The 19,133-nt window shown below is 41.6% G+C and overlaps 1 protein-coding gene across 2 annotated transcripts in view; it reads right to left on the bottom strand.

Moving 5' to 3' along the window:
* Ercc8 (ERCC excision repair 8, CSA ubiquitin ligase complex subunit) overlaps positions 1-19,133 on the bottom strand; it is a 39,109-nt gene continuing 19,976 nt past the window's right edge. For both annotated transcript variants that reach the window (XM_032898920.1, XM_032898921.1), the window contains 5 exons: positions 18,828-18,928; positions 17,838-17,962; positions 12,861-13,058; positions 9,370-9,453; positions 1-2,718 (listed from right to left, as the gene is read on the bottom strand). In XM_032898920.1, the coding sequence (XP_032754811.1) occupies positions 2,650-2,718; positions 9,370-9,453; positions 12,861-13,058; positions 17,838-17,962; positions 18,828-18,928 (577 nt within the window). In that variant the 3' untranslated portion in view covers positions 1-2,649. The remainder of the gene's footprint in view (positions 2,719-9,369; positions 9,454-12,860; positions 13,059-17,837; positions 17,963-18,827; positions 18,929-19,133) is intronic.

Below are 19,133 nucleotides of genomic sequence, written 5' to 3'. Positions count from 1 at the left end.
CACTATCCAGATTTACTTTACAGTAAGAAAGCAGAGAGATGATAAATCTAGTTATTCAACAAAGAAGCACAAAAGAGCTTAAACTTGCAGAGGGGTCTGGGAAGAGCTGCTCTAGTTGTAAGATGAGTGACAATAGAGAGAATCCTCAAACTGCACCCGACTGCTGGGAGGGTAAAGCCCCACTGGTCTAAGTCCCTCTATATCAACCTGAAAGCCCTTTAGAAAGCGGAGGGGGCTGAAGCGAGAGAGCCTCTGCAGGGTTCCCTATTCGGAGATTACATGGAAGCTGCTGCAGCCATGGCAGGAAGAGTGCCAGGCTACCTCTGCAAAGAACATCAGCACTTGGTGCTTTTCTGACCCTGCAAAATGCAAGTTATGTATCATGGAAGCTCGCACCAAGATTGCAGAAGAGCCACCGAAGGTTCCAGATTCCTTGCATGGAGCTCCCCAAAGGCCGTGTGTGAACTGTAAAGGTGAAGTTTAAGTTACAGTGGAGACCCAAGGATCCAGCAGATGTCAGAATGTGGCATGTCTACTGAGGAAAGAAAAGGCCCAGGCGTTGGGTGGACTGGACTGGGAAAGGCCGTGTGAGCTGCCAGCAACAGATCTGAAGAATGGGGCCGAGCGTGAAGCCAGGATGCCACAGCAGGGCCGGGCGCAGGCATGGACTTGAGTTTCCTTCCCTCTGCTGGTTTGGAGCTTGCTTCGGTCCAGCCTTTCCTTGTTATAGCTCCACGCCCCTGCTTTGGAATGGGAATGGTTACTTGTTTATTCTGCAGGGATGGGGAGATATTGGGGTTTTCAAGTACTGATTTGAAGGAGTCTGGGGACTTTCGAAGTTGAACTGAATGCATTTTACATTACGAGATGGCCGTGAACCTACGGGGACCAGTGGTGGAATGTCTCAGTGAATATGAAATGTCCCCATTGCCTCTTGTATGTTCAAGTATTTACATTTAGTCCCTAGCTGGCAGTGCTGTTTTTCTGAGACTGCAGACTCTTTGGGAAGTGGAGCCTAGGGGGAGGAAGTTGAATTCACCTTCAGGGAGGAATCTTGACAGTTATGCCTGACCCTGCTTCCTGTCCTGTCTGTGCCTTGTCGGCTTGCTTCTGTGGTTGCTCCTACAATCTGTTCCTTTCTACCATGGTATCCTGTACCTTCAGACTGTCTGCTAGAATGAGCGCTTCCTCCTTTGTCAGGCATTTGATTCTGGAGATGAAAAAGGTGACTACTGTGTCACTGCAAACACACCCCTCGCTGTGCCCACTGCCCTCGTCAGGCACCAAGTTCATGCCAGCCAGAAGGTCATTTGGATGTTACAGTTGGTATTAACTCGAGGCTTGTTTCCATAACTTCCTCTAAAGTTTATTTTCTATTTTTTTCCTTGTCTGTTTTAGATGAACTTTTCAGCACACAGCATGAAAAGAATTTCAGTTAGAGAAGACACTGCTCTCTGTGAGGCCCTCTCAGTTCAGCTGTGCAGCAAAGGCTTCGTGCATGCACTCCTCTCGACTGAGAGGCGAGCTGTTTGAAGCTTCTGTCCTGATTTTCCCACAGTGAAGGACTATAACCTGGAATTATTAACTGAAATAAATGCTTTCTCTCCTACATTGTCTTTGTTCAGGGCATTTTATCACAGCAATAGGACAGAAATTGACATGCATACAAGAACAGAAACTGACATGTATACACGCAGGCACTCACGCACACAGGAGTGGGGGAGTCTTTATAATAATCACTCCTGAGTTGACACAAGAAAAGAACAATGGTCCATTTCATGTTTAATCTAGATCCCTACATGGATCCTGCTGAGTTTCATAGAAAGGAATTGAGACTGAGTGCAAGCTGCCCTCTGAAAGAAATACAAAGCGGTCAGGGATTGCCCATGTGGTACAATGTTCAGATGTCAGATGCATGAGCTGGTAACATTCAACACAAGGGAGAAGACGCTCCATCACATGAAGCCATTCAACCTGAGTAAAGGTAACAGAGTTATGATGTCACCTTTGCAACAACAAGCATCATTTATCTAATTATCCTTGCTAAAACCTCCCTGGAGGTGGGAAGGGCAGGCGGACAGCAGTCAGAGGAGTCAGAGCTGACACCTTCCTCTGAGACCACACCTTTCAGCTCCTCGGATGCACAAAGCTGCACATCCCCAGCTAAGAATGGCTGTGCTTGTGCTGTGTTCTTGGGCTGTGCCCTTAGGGGCTGGCCCACCACCGTGGCGAGTGGGCTCAAGGAAACATGCTTTGATTAATTAACCTATAGAAAAGTATATTTCAGGGTTTTATACATATTAATCTCATTTTAAAACGCAGAGGGAAATATACTAAATTCAGGTTTAACAGGCTAGAAACTGACAGAAGAGTTTAAAAAACAATGAAATAAATAAGCACACGCACAGGAGGGGCCACGGGTCATGTGGTACACACCTCAGCACCTAGGAGGAGAGGCAGGAGAATGACTGCAAGTCTGAGCCGAGTCTGCTCTATACAGAGTTCCAGGCTAGTCCAGGCTAGCCAGGGTTACACAGTGAGACACTGTCTCAAAACCAACAACAATGGAAAGACCAGCCCCGTGCTGAAGTGCACACAACACTGCTGTGGAAGTCTGATGGAACAAGAAGCTGAGGCCCCAGGCTGAAGTCACCCGTCCTCGTCACTGCTGCTCCAGGCATCCGTGAATGCTGGGTTCAACCTCGATTTGGTTGGAGCCTAAAAAAGAGAAGAACCTATTTTATGGATTTCATAATTTATTAGCCTCATAATCTATTATGAAATATGCTAGATTAACATCAGTTAGATCATTTGGAAACTGTATTACTGCTAATTTAAAAACAAAAGTAATGTAAAGATAATAAATTCACTTAAAACTGACAAAGCTGATGTCCTGCCTGGTGTTGTGTGTCAACTTGACAGAAGTTGAAGTTATCACAGAGAAAGGAGCCTCCCTTGGGGAAATGCTTCCATGAAACTCAGCTGTAAGGCATTTTCTCAACTAGTGATCAAGCGGGGGAGGGCCCAGCCCCTTGTGGGTGGTACCATCCCTGGGCTGGTGGTCTTGGGTTCTATAAGAAAGCAAGCTGAGCAAGCCAGGGGAAGCAAGCCAGTAAGACACATCCCTCCATGGCCTCTGCATCAGCTCCTGCTTCCTGACCTGCTTGAGTTCCAGTCCTGACTTTCTTTGGTGATGAACAGCAATGGGGAAAGTATAAGTTGAATAAACCCTTTCCTCCCCAACTTGCTTCTTGGTCATGATGTTTTGTGCAGGAATACAAACCCTGACTAAGACAGCTGACTTTCCCAAACAACCTGCTTCCCCTCAGAAGCACACGCACAGCTCTATACAATGACACAGCTCACAGTATCTTCAAATCTGAGGAGAAGGTCCAACACTGACGCTGGGGTTAAGACTGAACAGATGGCCCTGCAGACTTCACAGTCCATCCATCACACAAGTGCCGTAACTTTGTGCTGTTTGGATGAACTTTACTATTAGAAAAAACAACCTCACCAGAGCAGGGACTAAGCCACTACCTAAAGACTATACATGGACTGGCCCTGGACTCTGACCTCATAGGTAGCAATGAATATCCGAGTAAGAGCACCAGTGGAAGGGGAAGCCCTGGGTCCTGCTAAGACTGAACCCCCAGTGAACTAGACTGTTGCGGGAGGGCGGCAATGGGGGAGGGTCGGAGGGGAACAATTTGGAAGGGGAGGGGGAGGGGATGTTTGCCCGAAACCGGAAAGGAATAACACTATTAAAATGTATATAAGAAATATTCAAGTTAATAAAAAAAAAAAAAAAAAAAAAAAAAGAATTTGAAGAATATTTTATGAATGAGGATAATGTAACCCCCACCCCCCGCCTTTTGAGACAGCTCTTACTCTATTGTCTAGGCTGACCCAAAGCTCATCATAGTTCTGTAGTTACGAGGGTTGTGAACCCTTATGTGGGTGTTGGGAATCTAACCCATGTCCTCTGGAAAAGTAGCTGGTGCTCTTACCCACTGCACCATCGCCTGAGCCCCACTCATTGTAGGTCTGTAGCTCAGCTGGCTCTCAGTTGTGCCAAGTCCCCCACTCATCATCCTGAGGGCTAAGATGATGATCATGTGACCACCAAGCCCAGCTGAATAATAAAATTTGTAATAAAAAAGCACTGTGGGCTCTTACATAGCCATGCCTCTTTGTTTGTTTGTTTGTTAATAAAGAGCTTAAAAGACAATCAGTTTTCTTGAATTAGGAATCAGGTCTGTTTCTTATTTGCTGGTTTGCATCTGGCTATTTGATCTGATCCAAATTTCAATAGTGACCCAATCAGCATGCCTAGTGTTAAATTATCTTAGATACAATGCCTTTTCTAACACAGAGAAACATTTTCTGTGAAGGATAACCCCTGAGTTATGTTTAAAAACGTGTTTCCTTCAGGATCAACATAACAGAATCTTACAATTCAAATGGGAAAGGCTGTGTTCCCAGTAAGTTCCCACATCAGCTAGATTAGCTAGAAAACATACTGTGACGTAGGCATGCTGCACTGCTGTCAAACAGACCAGAGCACATGCTAAGCTTCATGGCTAGCCACTAAGACGGACGATAGAATGATTTTACACTTGTCTCCAAATGTCTGATATAAAACTATGACTAAATTCCAGCTAACTGCTCATTGCCAGCCAGCAGAAATGGAAGCCTGAAATCTAATCATTCGTTCCTTGATCCACATGTTTGTTGATTCTCACGATGGTGTATTAATAGAGTAATTCCTTAGAGTGCAAACATGGCTTCCATCAAGGACGATATTTTAAGCTGGGTATGGTGGGACACGTCTGTGACCCTTCCACTTGGGAGCTTGACAATTTAACTGCTAAGCTAGGTTGTTCAGAAAGGGTTTCATCTCAGAGGCACTGTACTGGGAATGGGGGGACAATTCTCTCTTGTCTTTAGACTTTTAGTTCTGCCTTAGATGGCTACAAAAAATATCCTTGGGGAATAAAAGCTACACAAAGCTCATGTGTTCTAATTCCATTGTGAAAGCCCAATGATAGTCTACCAATCATTTTAATTTCATTTGAAGATGCAGCAGAAAAACAAATTTATATTTCATTATGAATTATTTTTCTTTGGTAAACACAGAAACAAAAATAACCAAGATTTTGACACACTTGTGCATATATTCACTACTTACAGTGGTAAACACAGGTATCCGAACACATTACAATATCACTAATCTATTGTATTGCTAAAACAATCACAGATAAAACACCAGTCCAAGAGCTGCAGTAACCACACTGCAGGTTGATTTCATACATGTATTGCTATTTGAGAGTCTGCTACTTTGTTTTTCTCTACAACAGCTCCTCCTAGGGGACATGGAGTTTGTACATGAACAGCTGTCCCTCTGCCTCACCAGGTCTCTGGTTCTACAGAGAGCTGTGCACATTATGAGGATGATAAAGTTTGGGTTCGAAGGTACCCAGCCCAGGACCCAAACAATAAGGCTTAAACCAAGCTTCACAGAGCTTCAAGTGTCTAGTGTTACTGGGAAGTCTGAGAGCTTTCCATGTCAGCTAGGGACACATCTATCTAAATGCAAGGCAGAAACAGCCATTTCCTGTGCCAATGTCAATTTTTTTTGGGGGGAAGGAGGTGGGCGGGGGCTGAATCTTGCTTTTGTAGCCCAAGCTGTTTCAGTCCTCTGAGTGCTAAGATTACGCCATGAGTACACACTCAGCTGGATGCAGGATTCTAGATGAGAAGATAAAAGCTGCAGTGTATCTTCCCTACACATCCCTGGCAGTGAGAAGTACTTAGGAGTTAGACTGGCTTGAGTTGACAGTGGCCAATTAGAAAGTCTGGTAAAAGCAAATAAATTCTTTAGATAGAATACAACAGGCTGCCAAGTAAACAACGACTCTAAAGATCGGTCATCTAAGGTCTTTTCCTTTCTATAGGTAGAATTAAATTACTCCTTTAAAATCTGAGAGATACCCCTCAGGCATTCTGCTTAGGTTTGAAAGGAAACCTAAGAACAACTTCGGCTTGACAATCTGACGCACGTCCCAGGGTAAGAGCTGGTCAGGGCAGAACAAGGTCTGACCTAGGTTTGCCTATGCTCGGGAGGAAGCAGGCACATTTGTATGCTCTGTGTTAGGCTGAGCCACACACGGCCTCCCTGGGAAATGGAAGTTACTCATTTAACTGCTGGGGGTGGGGGTGGGGGGGGCATAAGTTAAATTGTAAACATCCACACAGGCAACCAGTTCTCTTTCTAACTGACTCCTCTGATGGGATAGACACATTGTACCTACATTCACTCATATGAACTTTTAAAGTTAACACTTCATAGGTATAGCACATTACATTAAACAGTTATTCAGATCTTAGAGTTGAAAGTAGGAAGGGACAGTATATTTTATTTTATTTATTTTTTGTTTTTAAAGACAGAGTTTTCTGCGTAGTCCCAGCTGTCCTGGAACTTGCTCTGTAGATCAGGCTGGCCTTGAACTCAAGAGATCTACCTGCCCCTGCCTGAGTGCTGGGATCAAAGGTGTGTGTACTACCACACCTGGCTTATTTTACTGTTTCCATTGAAAATTTATTCTTAATAAAAATTAGTTTTCTACTAAAAATAAAACATTTTTGCATGTATGGATATTGCCTATACGTATGCCTGTGTACCACGCATTCCTGGTGCCCACAGATGCCAGAAGAGGGCATCAGACAATCCGGAGGTGGAGTTACAGGTGACGGTGAGCCGTTGTTTGGGTACTGCGACTTGAACCCAGGTCCTCTAGAAAAGTGGCCAGCACTCTTAACTGCCAAACCGTCTCTCTGGCTGGCACCAGTGTATCTGAAAGGATTTAGGCTTACAGCTCTAACACTTGAATATAAAGCTCAACTCGTTTCATCTCTGTGAGGCAGGGCTTCGCCGTGTTGGGTGGGATTGGCGTCCATCTCAGTCCTCCCTATCAGCCCCTCAGACTCTGAAGCACGGGGTCACAAGCCTATGCCCTGCACTCATGTTTCTGCTTGTTTTCATTTTCCATGTGTACGAGTTGCTTTAGATGAGATGTCCAACCATCACCACAACCATTTAGCAAGAGATAAATGAGCTATTTGTCACAAAGCATAACACGCTACTTCATTTTCTTCTAAAATTCTTATCTCTATGCAATTTATCACAGTAGCTTTACTTTTAATTTATTACTTTAATTTGGCAAAAGTTGTTATACTTCCCAACATGACCCACAGATAGGGGTGTGTGTGTGTGTGTGTGTGTGTGTGTGTGTGTATGGTGATTCTTCAAAAGCAGGACAAAATAATTAAATAAAAATACAAAATAAATGTCTAAATCAAACTATTCAAAGTCCAGTCATCCAAAGAGGCTGTATGCTAAAAACAACCAAGCCAACTGAGACGGGTGATAAGATCTGGACACACATGCTTGGCTTTGGCCAGTGGCCTAAGTATTTATGAACGTGCCCTTCTCCCTTTCATCTGGTTTAAGGTCCAGAGAAAATAACTTCCAGTCAGTCTCCACACTGGCTATCCTGGTACCAATTCAGATAGAAACTCTATTTGGCCAACAGCTACTCGATACTACCAAGGCTGTTACCCATGTTAAGCTGTTCTGGTGTCTTCTGACATGGCCCTCTCTTTATAAAGGAACTAAGGATATAACAAATATCTTCAAAATGTCAGACTTGCTTTATTAGTGATTTCTTCCATTTCTATTTGAATTGCTTTGAATTACCTACAGGGCTTCTCTATCTAAAAAAGAAAAAACTATACTAAATTATTTCATTCATATTTTTATATCCTTGAAGTTAGGATAAATGGAGATGTTTAACACCACTTTCCAGAAAGTTCCTGAAAGAGATAACATCTTAGACATGTTTAATTCCATAGCAGAATTCATGTTTAAGGACCATCACACTTAAGCCCATCACTTAGTTTCTAGTAGCATGGTAGATAGATTCCCCTACCACCCACCAGGAGAAGGCCCTAGGATATCATCACACTAGTGCTCAGTTTAAACACTACTTTATCATGTGCTTTGTAAATGTAAAGCAAGAGAGGCCATTGCTTCAGGGCAGGGCGCAGACCTTTGGCCTCTGTGTAACACCTTCACCTAAGGCTTTTTATTCACACTGTCCTACTATCTGAGCTGGGCACTGAGGTTGCAGATCCAAGTGTGAACTGATAGAATCTGACATACAAACAGATAGATTTTAAAATGTCACACACCATAACTCAAAAGCTAACTCCAGCTTTCTCCTGCCCACAGGAAGGAGCCTGCCATCCAGACTGAGGAAGATCCAGGTACTTGAGCCAGGGCCATAGCTGACAGGCAGGCAGGCACAAAGAGCATTTATTTAGGAGGCCAAGGTAATGCTGGATGCATGTGTCGCTTAAGAATCAACTTAGACAAATACCATTAGGACTTGGAGACGTCAGGGAAGTTGTGTGCCATTACCACTTAAAGAGGAACCAGGGCTCTGTCTACTTGTCAATCTTACTAAACTGTGGATCTTGCCAATGGACAGACATTGGTAAATGCTGCCAATCCCTATTCCCCTGTTCAAAATGTGGTATGGAGTTCTGGGTAAGGGAAGGATCCCTAAGCAATCCTCCTCACTATGAAGCCCAAACTCTTCAGAATAGTGGCCACTTGTGTCCTGGAGGCTTGAAGCCATACAGGAAGCAAGCAAACAACAACGAAAGGAGATACTATAGGAATACTTCTGGAAACCTACCCTAAAGCTAGTTAGAAATATGAACAACTTCAGAGAATAAATTTATATTGATATTGCTTAATATAGTCAACAGAAACAGTTAAACATTTAAACTATGACGTATATATGACAGAATACTATAGCATTAAAAATGTTTCCAAATAGCAGGTGGGCATGGCGGCTCACACCTTTAAACCCAGCACTCAGGAGGAAGAACCAAGTGGATCTCTGTGAATTTGAGGCCAGCCTGGTCTACAGAGTAAGTTCCAGGACTGCCAGGACTACACAGCAAAACCCTGTCTTGAAAAACCACAAATCAAAAAAACAAAGTTTTCAAATAGTTGCTAATGACATGAATAAGGGTTAAAGTAGCATGTTAATGAGAGAAGATTCTAAATTATATGAGAATGAATTACTATCTTAAAAACAGTAAATAAAACCTTCACTAATTAAAATTGAGAAATTATATTCTTTTAATATTTTTTCTAAAATATTATAGATATATGATAATAAATTATCTGTATAACTGGAAAATTGTAAGAACTGTTTTAACAGCTTCTCCCACATAAATAAGACACTAATCCTCATAATCAGAAATCACTGCACAGTAAGCAAAAACACCATTTACTTCATCGTCGTCATCAGGAACTGGTTCATATGAAGCTGGCACCCAAGCGAGAATATTGCAGTCCCTGCTACCACTGTAAAGTTCCTGTAATATAGAAAACAAAGGCTAATCAATTTAAAGCTGAAATGAGTTGTATTAAGTTTTGAAATGATTAGATTAAGCAGGTTAGTTAAGTTAGGTTAGATTAATTCCAATAATTTAATTTCTATTCATTAAACAAAATATGATGCCCTTCATTTTGTTTTTAAATGTGAGGCCTTTATGTTTTGTGCATGATGTTGGCATAACTTTATAAGAATCTCCTGAGACTTCACACCAATTGGTGCTTTCTACAGATGAGAAGACCGACTGTCCTACTGGGATCTCTTCAGGAAGAGCTGATAGAATATGAAGCTTCACTTTATACTTTAAAATAGAACCAGGATGTGTCAGAGCTTACAAACAAGTGAGAAAGTCCTACAGAAATCCAATGCTTTACTTAGTTCTGTCAATACTTAGAAGCATATTTTAATGTTAGAGAAAGTAAAATGTATAATAGCTTTTCTCTGGCAAAGACCAAGGTATCTACAATAAAGACTCCAACGAGGAAACCACAAAGATCCATCGATTTATAGCCGTCTACCTGGCTGCTCTTCACAAGAGCTTCAAGACCCAACCCTGTCTGCTCAGACATTCACTGACTAGAAGGACCCGTGGGCTGACGCACAGTTGTGTCAATGTCTTTATGGACATACTGTTTGCTCTCCACTAAAACACTTGCTCTCTTCCCCAGCAAAACTGAAAGCATTCTGATCACGCAGTAAAATAAACACATAGTGTTTCTGATGTGTCCAGTGGCTAAGTCTGGGTCTGAAGCAGATAAACACTTGACATTTGGCTGGGAGTGGTGGCATCTGACCGTAATCCCAGAGCTTGGGAAGTGGAGGCAGGAGGATCAGAAGTATGAGATTGTTCTTGTCTACATAGCAAGTCTGGGACTAGCCCGGTTTATATGAGAACTTGTTTCAAAAAAAAACAAAGTAGAAGAAAACACCATAACACAGGCAGAGCATTTCACCCGTGACAGCCCAAACCAGATGTCTGGCTGCTCAGAAACTGAGAGCAATCTGTCTCACAATAGGTTTGGCTTTTGTTTGTTTGTTTTTTATTTTTGTTTTTTTTTGTTTGTTTAATTATTGAGATAAAGTTTCATACTATAGCCCAAGCTAGCTTCAAACTTGCAATATAGCCCAGGCTAACTTTGAATTCATGACAACAATCCAGAATGCTAGGATTACCGGTGTTTGTGTTACCACAAACAATGTAATGTTTGTTTGCCTATTTATTTATTTATTTATTTATTTATTTATCTATCTATTTATCTATTTTATACATATGTATGTGTGCATGTATGAATGTCTTGCCTGTATACATGTATGTAAACCATGTGTGTACATGGTACCTGAGGAGGCCAGAAGAGGGTGTCAGATTCCCCGAAACCAGAGTTCCAGCCGATTATGAGCTGCCATGTGAGTGCTAGGAAATGAACCCAGGTCTCTGTAAGAGCAGCAAATGGTTTTAACTGCTGAGTCATCTTTCTAGCTCACCTTTAGTGTAATATTAACTGACTCCTTGCCCTCTGCTAAGAAGCTCCTGCATAGAAGAAAGTTGTACTTTCTAATCAGAGTATCTTATTACCTTATTTTAAACTGTGGTTATCTCAGAGGGACTGTTTTCTTTGATCCTTTAGATGACCATGCACTATTAACATCAACTTATAGGTTTGAGGCTAGCCGAATTATATCTCTGGTACTTTAGAATTCTTTACTCAGAAAAAAATCATTTCAACTACAACATATAGTAGTATATATTAACTACTATATACTAAGTACTCAGGGAAAGACACTGGCTTCAGAGTTGGAGAAGGGTCCTTGGGAGCCCCCCTGAAGATGCTGTGCAGAGCTACCGTGAAGTTGCTAAAGAGTTCTAAGAAAAAGTCAACAGTGGGAACTGGTAGAGTAAATATTTACCAGCCATCAGAATACACCATTTATCATACATTTTAACACAACAAAACAACCCAAACACACACAGACATACCCCAGGCTGAGGCCAGGAAAATAGATAACCAGGCTATTCTGGAAGCATGAAGAATTGAGTTCAAAGCCCTAGAATCATGTAAAACAGCTAGGTGTGGTGACACAATGGTAAATAAGCAGGCACTAATCCGGATGAGACAGAAGACTGACAGGGGTAGATGATGGCCAGTTCAGCTTCGGGTTTAGTGACACATCCTGTCTCAATGAACCAGGGCAAAGAGTGATTGAGCAGAACACTGATGATCAACTCTGGCTTCCATCCATACACATAGGTATGTACACATGTACATGTGAATATATACCACGTACACATACCAAAACCAAAAGCCTGATCCAGAGTTAATATGAAGGAGAAAAGCAAGGATGTTCAACAAAACTCATAAGTTCTATGACAATCTTCATTGTAAACCTAGCTAGATTTAGAATCATACAGAAACAACACGTCGGTTGGGTGTATGACGGTGTTTCCAGAAAGGTTCATTTGCTGAGGGAACCCCAGCATGGATGTGGGTGGTATCATCCAGTAGGCTGGTGTTCTAGGCGGAAGGCGGAAGAAAGAAGCAAACATCAGCGATCCATCAGTGATGGTTTTCCTAAGCTTCCTGACTGGATGCAGAAACAGGTCAGATAGCCCTGTTGCCCCAGCTCCCTTCTTTCCCCTCACAAACTGTGTACTTCCTAAGCAGAAGCCCAAATAAACCATTGCCTTAGTAAGTTGTGTCTAGTCATGCATTTTGGTCACATTAGCAAGAAAATGAACTAATGTAAGTATATTTAAGAGATTGTGGGGGTTGCCGAGGTGACTCAGTGGGTACAGCCACTTGCTGCTACGCCAGATAACTGGAGTTTGATCCCAGGGCCCTGAAGATGGAGGGAGAGAATTGATTCCTGTAAGTTGTCCTCCAGACACGCATCATGGTATGTGACTTCCCACGCACAAATAAATGAGACTATGTGAGTTGCTAATTAAAAGGTAGTCTTTTACTAATCATTTCAGTACCTAGCCACTATAAAAGCATACTTATATTTGCATCTGGCAGAAAATTATTATTTTCAGATTTTGATATAGTTACACAAGGTATATTACATTTCTAAATAAACAAATAACCTAAAAATCTAACCTAAAAGATTTCGTTAGATTTTCAAAGGTTAAATGGAGTTCATATTCAAAGGGAAAACAATTTAGTCCCAATCACTTACATAGTACTATACTGATTTATTTACACTTTGTCTGAGATTTAGGCTGTCCTCATTAAATAAGTACTAGCTCAGAGGTGGATTGATGGTACCATACTTCAGACTGATTCAAAGTGTAAAACGTGAGGACAGACACACAACTTCCTGTTTTATAATCTGCCAGTCCTGTAAGCCTGCCATCTAAGCATTGTAAACTCCCCTAAGTATCAGCCTTACCTGGAAATTAGGCTGAAACACACAGCAGTCGACACTTTTGTAATGTCCCTTAAGCATGGCGAGCCGCTCTCCTGAGTAGACTGCATACATGGCAATGGTGCTGTCGTAGGGAACAAACACAAACTCTGAGCTGCAGCCATGGGAGACAGTGAACTTCAGCCCTTTCCTGCTGCTGTTACACACTTTCCCGTAGTTTACCTGCAGGATTAAATCACGTTACTCACCGCTAAGGCCTCAGTTAAAATGGCAACAAAGACGAAACAAACACTTCATTTATTATAGCATTCTATAGAAAGGGCCTTTAAATGTAAAGAAATATATCTTAATAAAACTAGGGCCAATGATACAAATGTACAGTTTATATTTGAAGAAACAGAAACTGTGAATAAACCCACAAGGGACATATGATGCAACAAAGACAAACGAATCATTTCCCACTGTCAAACTCTTTAGAACTCGATTCCTCTCCTCTCCCCTCCCCTCTCCTCCCCTCCCCTCTCTTCTTTCTTAACTTCTTTATAGGACCTCATGTATGCCACATGAGACCTCTAACCTTACTGCACTGCCTGACTTTGGCTTGACTAAAATTGTAAGAAACCTTCAACACTGGTAAAGAGAAGAGCATGTTATTGGTGTCATAATTTGGTTATTTCTTCAAGAAGGGATAATGGCTTAATATAAAACAAACTAGGAAGGAAGGTGTCTTTTCGGGTGGGCTGCCCTGTTCTTACATTTTTGGTTGGGAGCCTAGCCCTCAACAGCTGAGCCATCTCTCCAGTCCTGCTCTGTCCTTAAGAATATGCTATGATACAACCCATACTGTAATCTGACCATCACAGCCACTCTAAGTGTGAGGGTGACCAGTCTCAACCCAGCCGTACAACCTTCACTTCTATCTGAACTAACTCACTGAATAAAGATATTCTTACTTCTCGATGTGGTGGCTGCTCCTGGGAATTTACTTTAAGGAAACAATCAGCAGAGAGTACTATGCGCAGAGGACACAGTGTGGCACAATGGCAGGCCAACTGAAGTGTTAACTTGTAATTGAGCTAGTGCCTTCTGCCACCCTGTGGCAGCAGGGGTGCAGTCCATTCGATCTGAGTCTGTATTAACTTCTAAATCCCGTCCTTCTCATCTGCCAAGTAGATATGGCACCATTTACCATAGTGTTACTGTAAAACACAAGGGAAACCATGCACATAACAGCACCTGGGAAATGGTAGCCAGTTACAACCAGACTCTCAGATTCCACGTGTTAGGAAGAGCACTCTTCCATTCCCACAGATGAGCCAGTATGTTCCAGTTAACTATGGGGAGACATGGCTCCGGAAGCTAGCAAGGGTCCATAAGTGGGGAGGAGCCTTAGGGCTGAGGGGAGAACAGAACACACATGATATGAAAGTAGGAGGGGATTAGTGGTGGTTAAAATGAGAATGGGAAAGGAACAGGAGAGGAGGGAGTTGAGTTAAAGAAAACAAAGGCTGTATGGAAAATCCTTATGGAGACCTTTTATTAAAGGAGTTTGAACAAAGGTACCACGCATGGATAGTGCCTCCCACAGAAAACACAGCTAAGTAAAATCTTGCCAGACATGGGTTGGTTCTCTACAGGCTATTGGTTGGGGAGAGCCCAGAGGCCCTTAAAACTACAAGGGTATAGCCATTGCTCTTGCTTGCCCACCATAATGGTACAGCCCTACTGCTGAAGATGCCATTTGCCCTAGATGCAGTACATAGAGAAACCAAGTTAGACCTGACCCAGAACGTCATCTATGCTATTAAGCTTTCAGTGTTGGAAGGTACTATGCAGGCTGCTAGGAAGAAAGGCCATTAATGAACCCTAAAGTCACTGATGATCCCTGAACGTAACAGTATCAACCTGCCATGAATGTGCCCACTAGTGCAGGAGTGGCATGAACCATCTAAGGGTCATCAACTGTTTCCTGGGTGGATTGGAGGCCCCTGTTATTACAAACCCAGTCAAAAGCACATAGCTTTGGAAATCGTACCTCCTTGAGAGGACCTACCACATATCTAAATATTTATGTTCCAGAGATTAGTGCTGCTCTCAACCTTGCTTTTTTTTTTTGCAGTGAGTAGCAGGTAGTGCACAAACTCATCAAAGTGCTGAGAATAAGGGACTGTGTGTGCTCAGCCCCATATGGGACACCTGCATTAACCCTGGAAGACTTAGGGAACATCATCCCAGAGAGGGCAGAAAGAAGTGAAAGGCTAACTAACTCAGTGTATCTTGGCTAGTGAAAGTCAGACTTAAATACCTCAAACACTATATCTAAACTCTGCTAACTAAACCACTGAGACATTCTGTTACCTAATATTTTTGTTCCTCGTAAGAAGTGAGGACCATATGTAGTGGCTATTCCTGGTTGTCAACTTGAGTATATCTGGAATGAACTACAGTTCAAAATTGGAAGGCTCACCTTTGATCCTGATCTTGAGGCTGGGAGATACAAGTTTCTGACCTGGATCTGAGTATGGAGATCTTGAGGAATAGTGGCTATGAATCCCAGGAGACTAAGGCAAGGAGATCTCTGAGTTCAAGGTCATTTATGATGAAGCAAATCCCAGATCTAGGTGCACACCTTTAATCTGGGACACCTTCTGCTCGAGATCTACATAAGGATACTGGAAGAAGGAAGAGTCTCTCTTTTTCACCTGCCTGCCTTTTGGGACTGAGCCACTGCTCCCCACTGCAGATCCTTGGAAAGAACAGAGGCTCAGTTCTGTGATATCAGTCACATACGACTGATAAGGCTAATAACTGAATAGACCATATCAATACCTACTTTGAATTCTTCTGCTGCTGCTGCTGTTGCTGTTGCTAAACATCTCTCCTTGTGGTACTTTACCTGCAGGAATTTGCTCCAAACTTGAAGCAAACTTTGGAGGCCTGGTCTCCAAATTTCAGTCTACAAACCATGGGGAGATTGCATCACGAGCTATTAGGGACCCTTTCATGCTTGTGTGAGGAAAAATTTTTAAAAAATTCTATTTCTATGTACTGTTATCTAAAAGGTAAAAAATTAAGCTTTATAAAGCTTAATATGTAGACTAGATATTTGTATATAATTTATAATTAAGATATATTGGAAGGGGTTGGGGATTTGGCTCAGTGGTAGAGCACTTGCCTAGCAAGCACAAGGCCCTGGGTTCGGTCCCCAGCTCCGAAAAAAAGAATAGGAAAAAAAAAAAAAAAAAGATATATTGGAAATGTGTGCTTACACTTATTTACATAAGGCAAAAACATACAATTATCACTTCTACTTGCCCTCTATTTGGTAGCACAGTATGAATTTTTATGGTGATAAAATTGAACAGAGCATTAAGTAAATCATCACCCAATACCTAAACGTTACTAAATGACAAGAGTAGAATTTGGTTTCTGATTTGACAAGTCCTTCACAAATGTGAAGGCAGGGTTTCTCTTCAGTCTTCTTTTCCGGGACCAATGTCTATGTCCCTACAAATATCTTTGTAGGAGAGATCTCAGTTAGCATTGTTCTCTTTTTAAGAATAACAATTTGAGAATGCCCATTAAAAATCCCATGATCCATTCTAAACTCTCTATTCTATATATGAACTTACTAGCAAACCCCTAAAGCACAGTCTTTAAAGAGGCAAAACTAGGATAAAACCATTTTACCCATGGACATATGTTCAGTACCATCTGTATTTATCACAGTAAGCTTGGACACAGTGTGATCTGTCACTTCTCTACTGAAAGACCTTTACTAGCTGTCCCCCATCCTAGGCCTCACACAGGCCTCCAAGACTCAGCTGCTCAGGCATCCTGGACTTCCTGTTACATACTTCCTGTTACTGTTTATGGATTTCAACACAAGAACTCCCAGTTGCTCCTAGAGTATCCATGATGCTACCATATCAGTCCCTTTCCTCCCTAGATTAACTCTTAAGTAGCTGATTGGACAACTCTTCTTCTACGTCAAATGTCGACTTCTCAATTAAGCCTTTCATGACTAGCCTATGAAACCTAGATACTCTAATTTCCTAGTATCTTTTCTTTTTCTGAGTTTTTACTGAGATAGGGTCTTGCTAGGTAGCTCAGGCTGGCTCTGAACTCACTAGGTAGCCCAGCCCTGACCCTGAGATCCACCTGAGTGTATACACACACCAGACTCTTCATATATATGTATATATATATACTCCTTCCTAGAATAGAACCTTCCCAAGATCAAACAGGTTTTTCCTATGCTTTGTCTATTGCTGTATAATTATTGCTAGGCAAATAAGTAAATGCTGAATATATACTTATTAAAGAAGGTACGGGGGGTTGGGGATTTAGCTCAGCGGTAGAGCGCTTGCCTAGCAAGCGCAAGGCCCTGGGTTTGGTCCCCAGCTCTGAAAAAAAAAAGGTACGGAAAGAGAAGAAGAAGGCTGAGTAGGGACATGGTATAACCCAAGAAAGGCAAAAACCTAAAATATGAAGCCAATGCCCAAGGATTTGCCCTGAGACAGACAGAAAACCACTCCACATTGACTGTAAGGGAGGCTGGCCTGGCAGGCACAAACCTCTGGGTCTGAGGTCACTACCACAAGCCAGACATATAGCATAAGAATACTAGTATTTATATAAGTAATCAGAGTGACTCTCTCAAGAATTTTAAAGAAAATTATCAGCTTGAACAAATGAGTTAAAAAAAAGAATGTGATTAATTTTAAATGTAAGATTTGACTGTTGGTAACTTCATCTGTTTTCAATCTTTTAATTAGAAGCCACTTCACCAGAGGCGTAGGTAAGAGTAGGGTACGCAGGCATGCTGTGTGGGGTGGGTGGCTTGCCTTGACTTGAGAATTAGCTGTTCACCTCTAAAGCATCTTTCTAAAATATGTTAACAGTCATGATGCAAAGGTGAAAGATGAAGCCACATCCATAGAAAAGTACCAAGCATACATCACAATCCCACTCACTGAAAGGCCCTTTGAAGTCTCTTACCAGTGTGTTGTCCCCGCTGGAGCTATTCCAGAGCCTCATTCGGTTGTCTGTGCCAACCGTGAGCAGGTGAAGCCCGTCACTTGTAAAACATAAGCCGTTAACTTTCCCATTGTGAGCAGTGTTTGCTGCAGTGAAAACACACATATTTGGTTTATGTTTTTCTGTATTGAGCATATATCTAAACACATTAAAGAATATCTAGTGAATTACTTAAACTATAACTTGACCATACTTTGGATTATGTGAACCAACCTTTAGATTAAGTGAACATAATAGGTGACATTAAAAGAACCATGAATACAGAGGAAAAGGACAGGCAAAGAAACTTGCTAAGTATACTTTTTTAGTAAGTAAATGGTGCTATTAAATTCAATTACACGTACAGTTCACTACCAAAACTTTAAACACCTTTCGACCCTTTATATAGTCCCCCCAAACTAGAAATCATTTGACAAAGTATTAAAGATCTGTAATGGCCATGCCTGCCTGGAATCCCATCACTTGGAAAGCAGAGGGAGCTTCCTGTTGTATCCTAATGCATTTCTAGCCCATGAGTGCATGCTGCTCTCCAGGAATGAAACCCTTAACTTCCACTGATGCAACTTGCAGTTTTTATGGTGACATGAAGGCACAAAACATTGATACTTCTTTAATCTATTGTAGTTTTCTATGTAAAATAGAATTTGTATAGCTGGCTTTAAAGGAAAAATATTTGCAAACCGAGTTACACAAGTTTTATGTTTGCAACTTTGGAGGCAAAAGCAGTCTCCACAGTTATTTTTATCTTGGGAGAAAGAAAACCATAATTTAGTTTGATTCACAAACTGATTCATGGTGAATGCCATTTACAAAAATCAGTTTTTAATTTGTCAATATATATATATACATATGTATATATATGTATATATATATATTTATTATTTGATTTTAATGAAAAGAAAACCCACCATAAGAACTACTGTATTTGTATATTAATATGGTCCTCATTACCTGATTCAACAGCTTGTGACTTTTTCCCGTTGTGCTGGTCAAGAGTAAGCAAACATCCTGATGCTCTTCTCACATCCCATAATTTTACTCTACTGTCAGCGCTAAGGTAAAAAGAAGACGCATATTGACATACGTAGCTAGGATAATAACTCCACCTTTACTTTGCCAACTTGAGCACAGAGGTTTCACTCTATCAGCCCAAATACATTCCTTCAATTGTACTGTATTATTCTAACAAATACTCAGTACTCGCCGGTCACCAGTACATAAACTAGTGAGATAGAAGCAAAGAGAGGTAATCTTTCT

This window comes from Rattus rattus, chromosome 3 (assembly GCF_011064425.1).
Source record: "Rattus rattus isolate New Zealand chromosome 3, Rrattus_CSIRO_v1, whole genome shotgun sequence".
Taxonomy (NCBI): Eukaryota; Metazoa; Chordata; class Mammalia; order Rodentia; family Muridae; genus Rattus; species Rattus rattus.
Note: the sequence above shows the minus strand (reverse complement) of the source record. Positions and strands in the feature narration are given on the sequence as shown.